Genomic DNA, 16,434 nt, shown 5'->3' on the forward strand with positions numbered 1-16,434 from the left:
CTTCTGAAAAAAGGCTCATGTGGCTACACCATATAGAGTAGGGGTAGGCAATCTTTGGCTTCCCTGGGCCACACTGGGCGAATTGTCTTGGGCCACACACAAAATACATTAACACTAATGATAGCTGTGAGTTAAAATTAAAAAGAAGAAAACAAATCATGGAAAAAAAAATCTCATAATGTTTTAAGAAAGTGTACGAATTTGTGTTGGGCTGCATTCAAAGCTGTCCTGGGCCACATGCAGCCCACAGGCTGTGGGTTGGACAAGCTTGATATAAAGTAAGATGAAAGAATGGTAAGATACATCATAGGGGCCGGGCGCGGTGGCTCACACCAGTAATCCCAGCACTTTGTGGGCAGATCACAAAGTCAGAAGATCAAGACTATCATGGCTAACATGGCAAAACCCCGTCTCTACTAACAACACAAAAAATTAGCCGGGCATGGTGGCGGGCACCTGTAGTCCCAGCTACTCGGGAGACTGAGGCAGGAGAATGGCGCAAACCCGGGAGGCAGAGCTTGCAGTGAGCCGAGATTGCACCACTGCACTCCAGCCTGGGAGACAGGGTGAGACTCCGTCTGAAAAAAAAAAAAACCAGTATATCATAGGAGGGATACCCAAAGGTCAGATCATGCAGAGCCTGTCTGCCAAAATTAAGAGTTTGAATTTTATTCAAAAAGCAACTGATGAATTTATGTTTTTTAATTAATTAATTTATTTATTTTTATTTATTGTTTTGAGATGGAGTTTCGCTCTTGTTGCTCAGGCTGGAGTGCAATGGTGTGATCTCGGCTCACTGCAACCTCCACCTCCCGGGTTCAAGCGATTCTCCTGCCTCGGCCTCCCCAGGAGCTGGGATTACAGGTATGTACCACCATGCCTGGCAAATGTTTTAATTTTAGTAGAGACGGGGTTCCACCATGTTGGTCAGCCTGGTCTCGAACTCTTAACCTCAGGTGATAACGCCCGCCTTGGCCTCCCAAAGTACTGGGATTACAGGTGTGAGCCACTGCACCCGGCCCTAATGTTTTTTTTTAAAGGCAGTTATGTGTAATATGAGAGACAACATGAATGAACAGAGTTGGGGGATGTGAAATGGAAACCAGTTGATACATGTGACAAGTAATTTGCTGTAAACCTCAAATGAAGATCCAATCAATCAAAAATGTTTCCATTTTCATTTCAAAGCCCTCAGTTGCTCTATGATCAAACTGGAGATGGGGTGGGGAGGAGAATCAACCTACCCAATATTTTAGGAATATCACAAGTACTAAATCCATACTCAATATTCCTATTTAATGTTTAAAGTTATTTTCAATCAGTTTCAATTTTTTCCCAAAATAAGATACCATGAAATATTAACTCACAAATTATATGCTTGTGAATTACATACCAGGGGAATAAATGAACCTGCAGATCAGTCTTTCAGCAATGGGGCAGGCACTGTACACGTGAATATAGAGTCAACAAGACAGATACCTAGCTTCATCCTAGCTCTCATGAAGCTTATATTACAGAATGATTGTGGGTAATCTTTGAAGATTTATAGCAGAACACCAGATGTGTTTCAAAAAATTCATTCATTCAAATAAACACTGAGTACTCACTGTATACCACAATCTAGGGACAAAAAGATGAATAAGACATGGATTCTAGAAGTTCCCTATCTATTAGGAAAAACTAAGAATATATTTCCAGGCTGGGCATGGTGGCTCACACCTATAATCCCAGCACTTTGGGAGCCCAAGGCTGGTGGATTGCTTGAGCTTAGGAGATCGAGACCAGCCTGGGCAACATAGTGAGACCCTGTCTCTACAAAAATTACAAAGAATTAGCTGGGCATGGTGATATATGGCTGTACTCCCAGCTACTCAGGAGGCTGAGGTCAGAAGATCACTTGAGCCCGGGAGGTCAAGGCTGCAGTAAGCCATGATCGTGTCACTGCACTCCAGCCTGGGCAACAGAGTGAGACCCTGTTTCAAAAAAAAAAAAGATAAAAAGATTACATTTCCAATTGTGATGCAAAGTGTGGTAAGCACTATTCACTATTTGAAAGACATGTGTGATGTACCAACTCAAAAAGAGGTAAAGGGAGGCAGTCAGAAAGAAGTTCTCTGAGCTTGGAATGGAGATCTGCTAATACAGGGAGTGGAAAGGGAAAGGTGAGATATGAAAACACCTGACAGGTGAGATAGGGAGTAACTAGATCAAAATGGCTGGTATTTAACACATCAGTTTCAAATTTCCAATTTTTTTTTTTTTTGAGACGGAGTCTTACTCTATTGCCCAGGATGGAGTGCAGTGGCGCGATCCCAGCTCACTGCAACGTTCACCTCCCAGGTCCAAGCGATTCTCCTGCCTCAGCCTCTCGAGCAGCTGGGATTACAGGCATGTGCCACCACACCCAGCAAATTTTGTATATTTAGTAGAGATGGGGTTTCACCACGTTAGCCAGGCTGATCTCAAACTCACGACCTCAGGTGATCTGCCCACCTCAGTCTCCCAGAGTGCTGGGATTACAGGCATGAGTCACGGCACCCGGCCCCAAATTTCTAATTTTAAAAAGGGGCCAAATACCAATTCTGTAATCCATGTATAAACCAATCTGATATCTATACCAAAGGAATTACTCAGCAATGTGTTTTGGGAGCACAGAAGCAAAAAATACAAAAAACAAACAAAAAGCTCCTAGAAACCAAAATAGGTTCACAAAAAGATAATGCTACCTTCTAAATCAGCTTCACAAAGCATTTGATGGTTCAAATTATTTCCCCTAAAACATGGTTCTAACCTTCAAACAGCTTACATTCTAGAGGTAGAAAGATGTGGTAACTGCTAATTACAGTACAATGTAACAAATCTAACAGTACAAGTAAGTTTAAGGGCTTAGGGCAGCCTCTGCCTATAAAGAGCAGAGAGGAGTAGAGTAAGGAAAGCCCTCACTGAGATGGTGATGTAAGTGGAGTCTTGAAAGATGAGTGGGTGTTTGATACTGTAGACAAAGGGTACAGAGAATACATTATACACCAAAGCCTATGTGAAAGTACAGGTGCCATAAAAGAGCAAGACCTATTTAGAGAACTGCAAATAGACCAGTTTTATTGAGGCAAAAGCAGCTTAGAAGGGGTGATAAGAGATAAGGAGACACAGACAGGCACACTGATCACTGGGCCAAAGAATTTGAATTTTAGAGAGATACAGAAAGAAGAATGACAGAATCAGATTCGTCTTTTTAAATACAAACTGCTAATATGAATCACTCTAGAATGATCAGGCAACAAAAGGATGGTTTGGAGGGAATAATAATTAGGAGACTAGGTTAGGAATACGCAAAAAGCATAAGGACCTTAATTATGCAGAATATCCTAATCTTATCTCATTATCTTTCCCAGACCTGCTCCTCCTTTTCCTGTATTCCTTACTTCAGTAAATAGTAACGTATTAACTTCCTAGGGCTGTTACAAAAAATTAGCACAAGACTGGGTACGGTGGCTCACGCCTGTAATCCTAGCACTTTGGGAGGTCAAGGCAGGAGGATCACTTGAAGTCAGGAGTTCAAGATGAGCCTGGCCAACACGGTGAAACCCTGTCTCTACTAAAAATATAAAAATTGGCCAGGCATGGTGGCTGGTGCCTGTAATTCCAGCTACTTGGGAGGCTGAGGCAGGAGAACTGCATGAACCCAGGAGGTAGAGGTTGCAGTGAGTCAAGACTGTGCCACTGCACTCCAGCCTGGGCAACAGAGTGAGGCTCTGTCCAAAAAAAAAAAAAAAAAATTACCACAAACGTGGTGGCTTAAAACAACAAAAATTTATTCTTTCACATTTCAGGATGCCACAAGTTTGAAAGAAGGTATTGACAGGGCTGGCTCTTTCTGGAGATCCTGTGCCTCTCTCCTAGCTTTTGGTGCTGTTGGCAATCACTGGCATCCCTTGGCTTGTAGATACATCACTCCAATCTCTGCTTCTATCATCACATAGCCTTCTTTCTCTGTTTCTGTGTGAGGCCTTTTCTGTCTCCTATCAGCACACTTTCATTGGATTTAGGGCTCCCTCTTATCCACTACAATTTTATCTCCATCTTTACATAATTACACCTGCAAAGACCCTCTTTCTAAATAAGGTCACGTTCTGAGGTTTTGGGTGGATATGAATTTTGGAGGGATACGATTCAACCCACTACAGATCCTGATCAATACATTTCCCAAACAGAAATCTGGTGTTATCCTTAACCCTTTTTCTTATCTTCTGCATCTACATAATTATCAAATCCTGTCAATTCTCCTTCCTTAGTCTTCAATTTTTTTTTTTTTTTTTTTTTTTTTTTTTTTTTTTTTTTTTTTTTTTTGAGTCGGAGTCTCGCTCTGTTGCCCACGCTGGAGTGCAGTGGCACAATCTCGGCTCACTGCAAGCTCCGCCTCCCGGGTTCACGCCATTCTCCTGCCTCAGCCTCCTGAGTAGCTGGGACTACAGGCGCCCGCCACCGCGCCCGGCTAATTTTTTGTATTTTTAGTAGAAACGGGGTTTCACCGTGGTCTCGATCTCCTGACCTTGTGATCCGCCCGCCTCGGCCTCCCAAAGTGCTGGGATTACAGGCGTGAGCCACCGCGCCCGGCCAATTTATCTCCTTTTCATAAGCCCCGTTACCACTTTTCACTTCAATAACACACTTGTCTATAACAAACTCCTTTGCTATAACATTGAATGAACCTAGTTATTACTCTCAATACTGTGCCTGTACCTAAACCAATATGCATTGCTAAAGAAAGTCACACAACAGTACAGCCCGGTTACACCATACTTTATGATAACTAATCCCAAGCCGGTCCTCAACAATGCCTGGCAGTCCTGTTTCTCTGGCCAACTGGCTCTCCCACTCTTCCATAACTATTTCAAACCTCTTCTACTAGCCTCATGCTCTTACTCTCACCTACTTTCAGCAACTGACCTGGGCTCCTATTTTACAGAGAGAGAAAAAAAAAAAAGCCATCAAACAAAAACTTCCACAACCTCCTACTGTCCACTCTCATTCTCTCTGCCTTCTAAGTAGCTGTTATTACAAAATCTTACTAATATTAATTACCCCACTCTTTTTCTATATTTCACTTTTCTCTCAAGTAGATGCTTCTCAGACTTATGTTTTGTTTTTATTTAAAAACAAAATGAAAACAAAACCTCCCTTGTACCCTACACTCTCACTTCTTGTATCTATTCAGCCACACTCACTCTTTCTGCCTGCTTTTCTCTCCACCTCCTCCATCCCCCATCAGACATAAATATGTGTTTGTGCAGAGACTGATTTCTCTAGCTCTGTAGCCTCAGGCCTCTTACTTAACCCCTGTAAAGTTGGAATAACCATACTAATAAACCTTCTCACAGGACTGTCATGAGAATTGGATGAATCAGTCTATGTAAAAGACTCAGAAGAGAGCTTGGCCCATAGTAATTGATCAATAAAGTTGGCAATATTGTTATTGCTAATAATCTAACACATTCATCTATCTATTCAGGCAACCAGCTGCACAAGATTGTCACTTGGATTTCTCCTGAACTCCCTCATCCCTCTATTGCAATCCATCTCTAGGTTTTTTTTTATTTTTACCTCTCCAGTCACTCTTGTTCTGAATACTTTCCCCTACCTCCATTATCTTACTCCACACTATCATAATCTCACATAAACAGAAACCTTCTAAACAATTTTCTGCATTCATTCATGTCATTCTCCCCAACTTTCTCCATACCATAGCCAGAGCAAACTGTTCTAACTTCATATCCAAGGCTACAAACTGGTTTAAAAGCCTTCCCACGATTATGACAAAGACCCAAATATTTTTGCATGGCCTATAAAGCCATGCAGAAACAGTCCCTCCCTGTCTGCTCAAACTTATCTTGCATCTGACTTCTTTTGCCCTCTTCTCTTGTAACACATACCAACTGTCTCTCGAATCTTCAAATGCACTATGCGCTTGCCCATCACAGGTGCTTTTCACTTCCCATTCCCTCTACTGCAATGTTGAATGGCATTCCTATTTCTTTTTTTTTTTTTTTTTTTTTTTTTTTTTTTTTTTTTTGAGACGGAGTCTCGCTCTGTAGCCCAGGCTGGAGTGCAGTGGCCGGATCTCAGCTCACTGCAAGCTCCGCCTCCCGGGTTCATGCCATTCTCCGGCCTCAGCCTCCCGAGTAGCTGGGACTACAGGCGCCCGCCATCTCGCCCGGCTATTTTTTGTATTTCTTAGTAGAGACGGGGTTTCACTGTGTTCGCCAGGATGGTCTCGATCTCCTGACCTCGTGATCCGCCCATCTCGGCCTCCCAAAGTGCTGGGATTACAGGCTTGAGCCACCGCGCCCGGCCCCGGCATTCCTATTTCTTAGCTTAATTCATTCCTATTCACATATAATTCTTTTATGTCTTAGCTCAATAACTTCCTCAGGGAAGCCTTCACTGACATCCCAAAATAGGGTCTCATTACTCTTATGTACCTTTCACAGTACTCATCAAAGTTGCAATTTCTCATTTACATGATTATTCTCCCAACAAATTCCTCCAACATAATCCAAACTCCATAAAAGCCATGACTGCAATCCTTTTTTGCTCTCCATTGTATCCCCAGTGCCCAATACAGCATCTGGCACATAATTCATGTTCATAAGTGCATACTGGATCAATACTAAACTTCAGCTTCAATGTTGCAAAACAGCCTGTTTAAAAACAGGACAGATTTAAAGCAGCAAAGGGACCAGCATATCACGAGTTCATTATCATTGTGGCTCTAGATCAAAGTTAAAAGTTTCTCTACTAATGGCATAAATAGAAAATCACTTCAGGCCGGGCGTGGTGGCTCAAGCCTGTAATCCCAGCACTTTGGGAGGCCGAGACGGGCGGATCACGAGGTCAGGAGATCGAGACCATCCTGGCTAACACGGTGAAACCCCGTCTCTACTAAAAAATACAAAAAACTAGCCAGGTGCGGTGGCGGGCGCCTGTAGTCCCAGCTACTCGGGAGGCTGAGGCAGGAGAATGGCGTGAACCCGGGAGGCGGAGCTTGCAGTGAGCCGAGATCCGGCCATTGCACTCCAGCCTGGGCGGCAGAGCGAGACTCCGTCTCAAAAAAAAAAAAAAAAAAGAAAATCACTTCAAAGAGATATTAATGGAGCAATTGCTGAGGGAAAGGAGGATGTGACAGAAGGTGTATTGTGCTGTTACTTTAAAAAAAGGAGTAAAAGGCAGAACACTATTTCAAGGCAGAGGTGGGTTTTTTAAAGTATTGGTTCACAACCTTTGTATTCCAACACGCCTACTACTGCTACTATTACTATTCCTACTGTAAACCTAAAAGGAAAAGGCTGAGGCACAAAACATACTTTAGTTTACCTGAGCCAAAATGAGGACAGCTACCCAACACATATTTCCCAGATGCCTGGGGAGTGCCCTGGCACCTGAGTTACAAGCAGATTTTAAAGGGAAAAAGGAACAAGGCAGACATAAAGTCGCTTGATAAGAATTCTCACTGGTTTACAATCACTGATTAGTGACTGACTATTCATTGTTGCACTATAAGGTATGACTTATGGTGTCCAGCATATGGTATTTTATGGCTACTTGGCGTCAGTTAGTCTAAATCCTACATAGAAGGTGGCTTCAAGAGATAACTACTTAGGTCAAAAGAGAGTGCCATAACTGTGGTTTCATTCCAATGCCTCTCTGGGCCTGACAATGGAAAGGAACTCAGGTTTTTTTTGTTTGTTTTTGTTTTTTGTTTTCTTTCAATAGGTGTCTGGGGAACAGGTGGTGTTTGGTTACATGAATAAGTTATTTAGTGGTGATTTCTGAGATCCTGGTGCATCCATCACCTGAACAGTGTACACTGTATCCAATGTGTAGTCTTTTATCCCTCATCCCCTTCCCACGCTTTACTCCAGATCCCCAAAGTCCATTGTATCATTCATATGCCTTTGCATCCTCCTAGCTTAGCTCCCATGAGTGAGAACATACATTTAGTTTTCCATTCCTGAGTAACTTCACTTAGAATAATGGTCTCCAATCAATTCCACCCACGTTGCTGCAAGTGCCACTATTTCATTCCTTTTTATGGCTGAGTAGTATTCCATGGTGTCTGTATATATATATTTTTTAATCCACTCATTGATTGATGGGCATTTAGGCTGGTTCCCTATTTTTGCAATTGTGAGTTGTGCTGGTATAAACATGTGTGTGCAAGTATCTTTTTCGTATAATGACTTCTTTTCCTCTGGGTAAATACCTAGGAGTGGGATTGCTGGATCAAATGGTAGATCTACTTTTAGTTCTTTGAGGAATCTCCACACTGTTTTCCACAGTGGCTGTACTAGTTTACATTCCCACCAACAGTGTAAAAGTGTTCCCTTTTCATCACATCCGTGCCAATATCTACTATTATTATTATTACTTTATTATGGCCATTCTTGTAGGAGTAAGGTGGTATTGCATTGCAGTTTTGATTTGCATTCCCCTGATCATTAGTGATGTTGAGCATTTTTTCATGTTTGCTGGCCATTTGTATATCTTCTTTAGAGAATTATCTATTCATGTCCCTAGCCCTCTTTTTTGATGGGATTGTTTGTTTTTCCTTGAGTTCCTTGTAGATTCTGGATATTAGTCCTTTGTCAGATATACAGATTGTGAAGATTTTCTCTTACTCTGTGGGTTGTCTGTTTACTCTGATTATGTCTTTTTCTGTGCACAAAGTTTTTAGTTTAATTAAGTCCCATCTATTTATCTTTTTGTTGTGTTTGCTTTGGGTTCTTAGTCATGAAGTCTTTGCCTAAGCCAATATCTAAAAGGGTTTTTCCAATGTTATCTTCTAGAATTTTTATGGTTTCAGGTCTTAGATTTAAGTTTTTGATCCATCTTGAGTTTTTTTTCGTATATGGTGAGAGGAGGATCCAGTTTCATTTTTCTACATGTGGCTTGCCAATTGTTCCAGCACCATTTGTTGAAAAGGGTTCCTTTCCTCACTTTATGTTTTTGTTTGCTTTGTCAAAGATGAGTTGACTGTAAGTATTTGGCTTTATGTCTGGATTCTCTATTCTGTTTCATTTGTTTATGTGTCTGTTTTTATACCAATATCATGCTATTTTGGTGACTTTGGCCTTATAGTACAGTTTGAAGTCGGGTAACGTAAGGCCTCCAGATTTGTTCTTTTTGCTTAGTCTTGCTTTGGCTATGTGGGCTCTTTTTGGTTCCATACGAATTTTAGGATTGTTTTTTCTAGTTCTGTGAAGAATGATAGTGGTATTTTGATGGGAATTGCATTGAATTTGTAGATTGCTTTTGGCAGTATGGTCATTTTCACAATATTGATTCTACCTATTCATGAACATGGGATGTGTTTCCCTTTGTTTGTGTCACCTATGATTTCTTTCAGCAGTATTTTATAGTTTTCTTGGGTCTTTCACGTTCTTGGTTAAGTATATTCCAAAGTATTTTAATTTTTTTGCAGATCTTATAAAAGTGGTTGAGTTCTTGATTTTATTCTCAGTTTGGTCACTGTTGGTATATAGCAGAGCTACTGACTTGTGTACGTTAATTTTGTATCGTGAAACTTTGCTGAACTCATTTACCAGTTCTAGGAGCTCTATGGATGAGTCTTTAGGGTTTTCTAGGTATACTATCATGTCATCAGCAAACAGCAACAGTCTGACTTCCTCTTTATCCACTTGGATATCCTTTATTTCTTTCTCTTGTCTGATTGCTCTGGCTAGGACTTCTAGTACTACACTGAAGAGAAGTGGTGAAAGTGGGCACATTCTTCAGATAAAAAGTTTCTTTTCTTTTTTGTTTCTTCCACAGTGCTACTACTATTCCAGTCAATGCCTGTAATTCCAGCATAGCCATTATCAAGTGGCTAACCACAGCAAAAATTCACAAGCAGGTGGAAACTATGACAGATGTGAGCAATTTGAAATGGCCCCATGTCAAAATACACTGATATTCTCTGCTATTCCATTCTCCTCAGATATGACTCTTCCTAAATATTGCTATGGCAAAAAGCAGTCACATGGGTATCATTTATAATTTTAAGATGTAACCTATGTTCTCAAAAAACTAAAAATAGAACATATACACTAGGTATATAAGCCCCCTAAAAAGGAAATCAGTATGTTGAACAATATGTGCACTCCCATGTTTATTGTAACACTATTCACAATAGCCAAGATACAGAAGCAACCTATATTTCCACAACAGATGAACAGATTCAACAAAAAAAAAGTGGGACCGGGCATGGTGGCTGACGCCTGTAATACCAGCACTTTGGGAGGCCGAGGTGGGTGGATCACGAGGTCAGGAGATGGAGACCATCCTGACTAACACGGTGAAACCGCGTCTCTACTAAAAATACAAAAAATTAGCCAGGCGTAGTGGTGAGCGCCTGTAGTCCCAGTTACTCGGGAGGCTAAGGCAGGAGAATGGTGTGTACCTGGGACGTGAAACTTACAGTGAGTCAAGACAGTGCCACTGCACTCCAGCCTGGGCGACAGAACGAGACTCTGTCTCAAAATAAATAAATAAATAAATAATTTTAAAATAAAAATAAAAATAAAGTGGTATATGTACACAAAGGAATACTACTCAGTCATAAAAAAGAATGAAATCCTGCATTCAAGACCACATGGATGAGCATGGAGGACTTTAAGTAAAATAAGCAAGACACAGAAAGATACATAATGTATGTTCTCACTCAAATGTAGAAGTTAAAAAATTGATCCATCATGCATGGTGGCCCACACCTGTTATACCAGACTTTGAGAGGTTGAGGCAGGAGGATCTCTTGAGCCCAGGAGTTCAAGACCAGCCTAAGCAACATGGTAAACCCCATCTCTACAAAAGAAAAAATGGAAAAATTAGCTGAGTATAGTAGCTCATGCCTGTACTCCTAGCTACTTGGGAAGCTGAAGCAGCAGCATCAACGGAGCTGGGAGTTGGAGGCCACAGTGAGCTATGATCGCACCACTGCACTCCAGACTGGGTAACAGAGTGAGGCCCCGTTTCAAGAAAAGAAAAAAAAAGTTGATCTCATAGAAGTAGAGAATAGAACAGTGGTTACTCTAAGTTGGGAAGGGTGAGGCGGGTAGGAATATGTTGGTTAACACAGTGGTCACCAACCTTTTTGGCACCAGGGACTGATTTTGTGGAAGACAATTTTTCCACAGGACGGCATGGGGATGGTTTCAACAATAGACATTATACTCTCATAAGAAGCAGGCAACCTAGATACCTCGCATGTGCAGTTCACAACAGGGTTTGTGCTCCTATAAGAATCTATATGAGAATCAGTGCCACCGCTGATTTCACAGGAGCCAGAGCTCAGGCTGTAATGCTTTCTCGCCCACTGCTCACCTCCTGCTGTGCAGCCAGTTCCTAAGAAGCCAGGGACCAGTACTAGTCCACAGCCCAGGGTTGGGGACTCCAAGGTTAACAAAATTAAAGCTAAATAGGAGGAAAAAGTTCTAGCATTCTATAACACTGTAAGATGATTACAGTTAATAGTAGCTTAATGTATATTTTCAAACAGCTAGAAGAGAAGGTTTTGAATTGTTTCTAACATGAATAATGTTTGAGATGATGGACATGCTAATTACCCTAATTTGACCATTATTCATTATGTGTATCCAAATACTACACTGTGCCCCCTAAACAGGTACGATTATTATGTCAAATAAAAACAAAAAAGAATAGCCCTAATAGCCTATTCAAGTAAAAAAGTAACCTATGATTTTTTTTGCAGCAAAATTTAATATTTTAATAATAAACATAGTGTTTAATGTTAAATACATTACAAATTACCCAAATTGGAGGTGTTTCTTCATTATATAAAAATATTTTATTATAGCAATATGATTTAAGGTATTAACCTCTGAAACCACTGAATGTCACCACATTTGTCATATCAAACCATAAGTGGTCTCAAATACGTCTTAACGTCCATATAATTAAAACAATAGAACTAATTCAATCCTTTTACTAAAAAAGTAAAAAAGGGCAAGAAAATACGGAAATTGTTTCAAGATTTCAAACAATATATGGAGCAACCACTGAAATTCTATAGATGGTACAGCAGCAAGTCTGCTTTGAAAGGCACTGCTGACAATGAACCTCTTTCCACAGCAATACACAATTGATTCCATGAAAACGGCAGAAGCTGCTAAATGTGTACACAGTAACACCAAAGACAAGTAAGTCGACTATAACTCAAAACACACAAACAAACAAACAAAAATCATTAGGATTTTCCCCCTCCCCGTTTTCCTAAGATCTTTAAATCAAGTGTTTCAAGCATGTTTAAAAAACATGCTCACATTGTGATATGCTAGCATTTCTTATTTTGAGAAATAATGCAACCTCCTAAATCACAACATAAGAGTCAGAATGTGCGATTTTAATTTCTGAAAAAAGAACATGCCTAATTTATTACAATTCTGAATACTCATCTACAATTTTTTTTTTTTTTTTTTTTTTTTTTTTTTTTTTTTTGAGACGGAGTCTCGCTCTGTCGCCCAGGCTGGAGTGCAGTGGCCGGATCTCAGCTCACTGCAAGCTCCACCTCCCAGGTTTACGCCATTCTCCCGCCTCAGCCTCCCGAGTAGCTGGGACTACAGGCGCCCGCCACCTCGCCCGGCTAGTTTTTTGTATTTTTTAGTAGAGACGGGGTTTCACAGTGTTAGCCAGGATGGTTTCGATCTCCTGACCTCGTGATCCGCCCATCTCAGCCTCCCAAAGTGCTGGGATTACAGGCTTGAGCCACCGCGCCCGGCCATCTACAATTTTTAAAGACAAAAAAAATGGAGCACAACCTCCTACTCAGAAAATTATCCTTCCTCCCAATTTCTATTTTTATATCTGACATCAAAAAAAAAAAAAAATTCCCTGTTTAAAGTTTCCTTAGGTCATTTTAAAAATAAATATTGTTTCATTAAAAAAAGTTGTTAATGCCCAGTTGATACTGCAGTTGTAAATGATATGAAATTTCTCATGTGATGTTTTAGTCCACTTTCTGTTGCTTATAACAGAATACCAGAAACTAGGTAATTTATAAAGAAAAGGAATTTATTTCTTACAGTTATGGAGACAGAGAAGTCCAAGGTCGAGGGGCCAGATCTCGAGAAGTCGAGAGCCTTCTTGCTGGCAGGGGATCTGTGCAGAGTATGGAGGCAGCATAGGGTGTCACATGGCAAGGGGGCTGAGCATGCTAACATGCTTACTCAGGTCTCTCTTCCTCTTCTTATAAGCCACCACTTTTACACTCCTATGATAACTCATTCATCCATTAATCCAATAACAAATCAATCTATGAGTGGATTAATCCATTCTTAAGAACTGAGTACTCATAATCCACTCTCCTGTTAAAGGCCCCATATTGGAGATTCAGTACTGTCACATTGGGGATTAAGTTTCCCATACACGAAATTTGGGGGACACATTCAAATTATATCATGTGGCAAAAGCTACTTTTGATCTTTGTTGTTTAAAGCTAGAGAACTAATGACCAGGCACAGCGGCTCATGTCTGTAATCAAAGCACTTTGGGAGGCCGAGGCAGGAGGGTGATCACTTGAGGCCAGGAATTCAAGACCAACCTGGGCAACAAAGCACTCCATCTCTTTTTTTTTTAAATACAGTAAGATAAAATAAAATGAAATAAAGTTAAAGTACTATTTCTATAAAACATTAAATGTAATTTCACTATCAGAATGAAATCAGAAAAACAGCTTTCTTGTGAAAATTAATACTAATAAAGAAATCAAGAGATGTTTTCATTTACCTACAGTAAGAAGTGATTACCTTCATATTAGCACTTTCTAATCTTTTCAAAAAGGATAGAAGAAATTAACAGTTCTTGCAGTGGAGAAGAGCCACAATTCTTGGATATGTACATCTATGTTAATCAAAGATTAATTATGCCACATACTTCATGGCTAATAGGAGAAAAAGAATGCTGACCACTAGGCAAGGAGAGGATGTTTATCTGACATTCATATTGATATAGATACAATGGGCACTCTCAATGACAACGAGTAATGATTTCTTAGGAAAGCTAATGTTCGAAGAGTTTTGCACATCACTATCTATTATACTTTTTGAAAAGAAAGACCCATTCTCTTAAATTGCCTAGTTAGAAAGTACTCTTCATGCAATAATGTTAATCTATCTTGATTTATAAATATTGTAATAATGCCCTTTTTAAATTTTCTGCACAACGTGACAGTTTTTTGGGTTTTTTGAATCACAGCCACTCCACCCTCACCCACACCCAGCATCAGATATTAAAGCAAATGATGCTTTATACTCTCTCAAAAATAAATCTAGACTTTGGAAAATTACACAGTAATGTACAAGCATATAAAAACTCAATGTCAGAAGTAATTTCAATAATTGCAGGAAGCTCTCTGGAGGTATCTGCCTGTAATTTAAGGACCAACTATGGATGTAAACCGAGACAATGATACTATCGTTATGCACCACGAAATTTTCCTAAGAGCTTTGATCAGATTCCCCTAAATAGTTTATGCATGTCTCTGTATGCAGTAATAGGCGCTGACCTGAAATATTTAAAATGAAAATAATCAGGGCTGTATCTGTCTGAACATATACAAATTCGGTTTATCAATGTGAAAGTAGATCTGCAAAACTCAATTGTCAAAAGGTGGCCTACGGTATTTTCATGACAGAGAATCTTTGTTAGGTTTGTTAATGTAACACGTAAAAGGGGGGCTAGTGTATGTAATTAGTTTCCGCCTCAGAGAGATACTAGGAAGGTGGACGACAGTACCCCGGGGAGACTCACGTGTCGGTCTAGGGCCCTTTTTGTCCCCCACCCTCACCTCACTCCTCTCCTTCGCACACACAGACATGCACTCTCCCATCACATTTGGAAGCCCCGGTGGGCAGTTTTCTAGGGTCGTTTCACTGGAGCGTTAAATGGGATCTGACGCCACCGGGCAGCCCGGGGTTGGATGCCATAGCCGCCAGCGCCCACGGCTCACCTCCAGCTTGTGGTTGATTTGAGACACAGACTGGGCTTTGTGGCAAAGCTGTGCAAAGCAGGAGCTCAGGCTGGTCATCTTCTGTCGCCCCTCATAAGTGATGTCCGCCTGGTCTGGATCGATCTCGCCCAGGAGCAGATCCACATCCACAAAAGCCTTGTCGAACTCCTTCTCCAGCACCTCCAGCCACCGGAACATGGATACCCCGCCTGGGGCCCCGGCGGAGCAGGAGGCGCCCCCTGGGCCCCCTCCGGCTGCTGCTGGGCATGGACCGCCCGCCGACATGGCGCCGTCAAGGGCCTCTCCCGACTGCTGAAGACCCTCGCCGCCCCACCCGCACGAAGGGAACTGCTGGGACTGAGGGGACCCCCCGCGCGCGCGCGCGCGCACCTTCCGTCACCTCCCTTCACCTCGCGCCGTTAACGCCAGCAACACAGCCACAGAACCGCAGGAGTAACGAGGCTGAGGCTGAGGCTGAGGCGGCAGCGGCGGCGACACACGGAAGATTCTGTCTGTCCCACCTCCCAGCTTGCCCCCGCTGCGCATGCGTAGCGAAGAGCTGGGCGGACGCAGCCTGAAGGGACAAAATGGGCGGGGCCAGGATGCGACCTTGGCCTATGAAAGGCCTCAGCTTGGGACCTGCCTGTTAGCCGCCATATTAACAACTGGCAAACTACGGCTTGAATCCCTGAGAAACGGAGCCGCGTGGTTTCTGCATCCTGGTTGGAAAGGCCCGAGGATGAGAAAGGTGTCCACGTCGCAGAAAGGAAGGATTTCCGCCGGTTTGACTTAACAGTTGGCGGGAGCTATTCCAAAGTCCTCCCAGAAAGTTGCTGCGGGGGCGTCTAGGGTCAGGGAGGGGAGAGCAAGGAAGGGCGGTGTGAGCATGCGCAATAGCCACGTTTTACCTTTTGGATTCCAGTTCCTGGTTAGGATGGAGTGGGCGTACACCCTGGCTGTTCTTGGTAAACCAACGCCAAATTCCAGGTGTGGACTGCCTAACGCTGCGCATTGAAGCGGCTGACCAGATTTTGCGGAATTAATAGAAAACTTTTTGTATTGTGATTAAGGGTCAGGTAGACCTTGTGAACGTTCAGTTCTTACCCTCTGTCACATACTACCTGTGTCACCTTACATGTCTTAGTTAACCTCGAAACCAAGTTTGCAAATTTTACTTAACTCAGTTGTAAGATAAACTCTTAGCGTCACTTCTTGGCACACGGTATTCCTCTTAATACGCCATAGGTCACACATTTCAAAAGCAACTACAGTAGTGCTTCACTTAAGATGGGGATATGTTCTTAGGAATGTGTCCTTAGGTTAATCATCCCCTAGGGAACATCCTAGAGTGTATTTAAACACAAACCTAGATAGTATAGTCTACTACACACCCAGGCTGTATGATGTAGCCTATT

At 41.8% G+C, this 16,434-nt stretch overlaps 1 protein-coding gene across 4 annotated transcripts in view; it reads right to left on the minus strand.

Moving 5' to 3' along the window:
* The window catches only part of GOPC (golgi associated PDZ and coiled-coil motif containing), a 43,265-nt gene extending 27,696 nt beyond the window's left edge, over positions 1-15,569 (minus strand). For all 4 annotated transcript variants that reach the window (XM_025382361.1, XM_025382359.1, XM_025382360.1 and 1 more), the window contains exon 1: positions 15,020-15,569. In XM_025382361.1, coding sequence (XP_025238146.1) covers positions 15,020-15,304 — 285 coding nt within the window. In that variant the 5' untranslated portion in view covers positions 15,305-15,569. The remainder of the gene's footprint in view (positions 1-15,019) is intronic.
* Positions 15,570-16,434: the final 865 nt, after the last annotated feature.

The sequence above is a fragment of the Theropithecus gelada genome, chromosome 4 (genome assembly GCF_003255815.1).
Source record: "Theropithecus gelada isolate Dixy chromosome 4, Tgel_1.0, whole genome shotgun sequence".
NCBI lineage: Eukaryota > Metazoa > Chordata > Mammalia > Primates > Cercopithecidae > Theropithecus > Theropithecus gelada.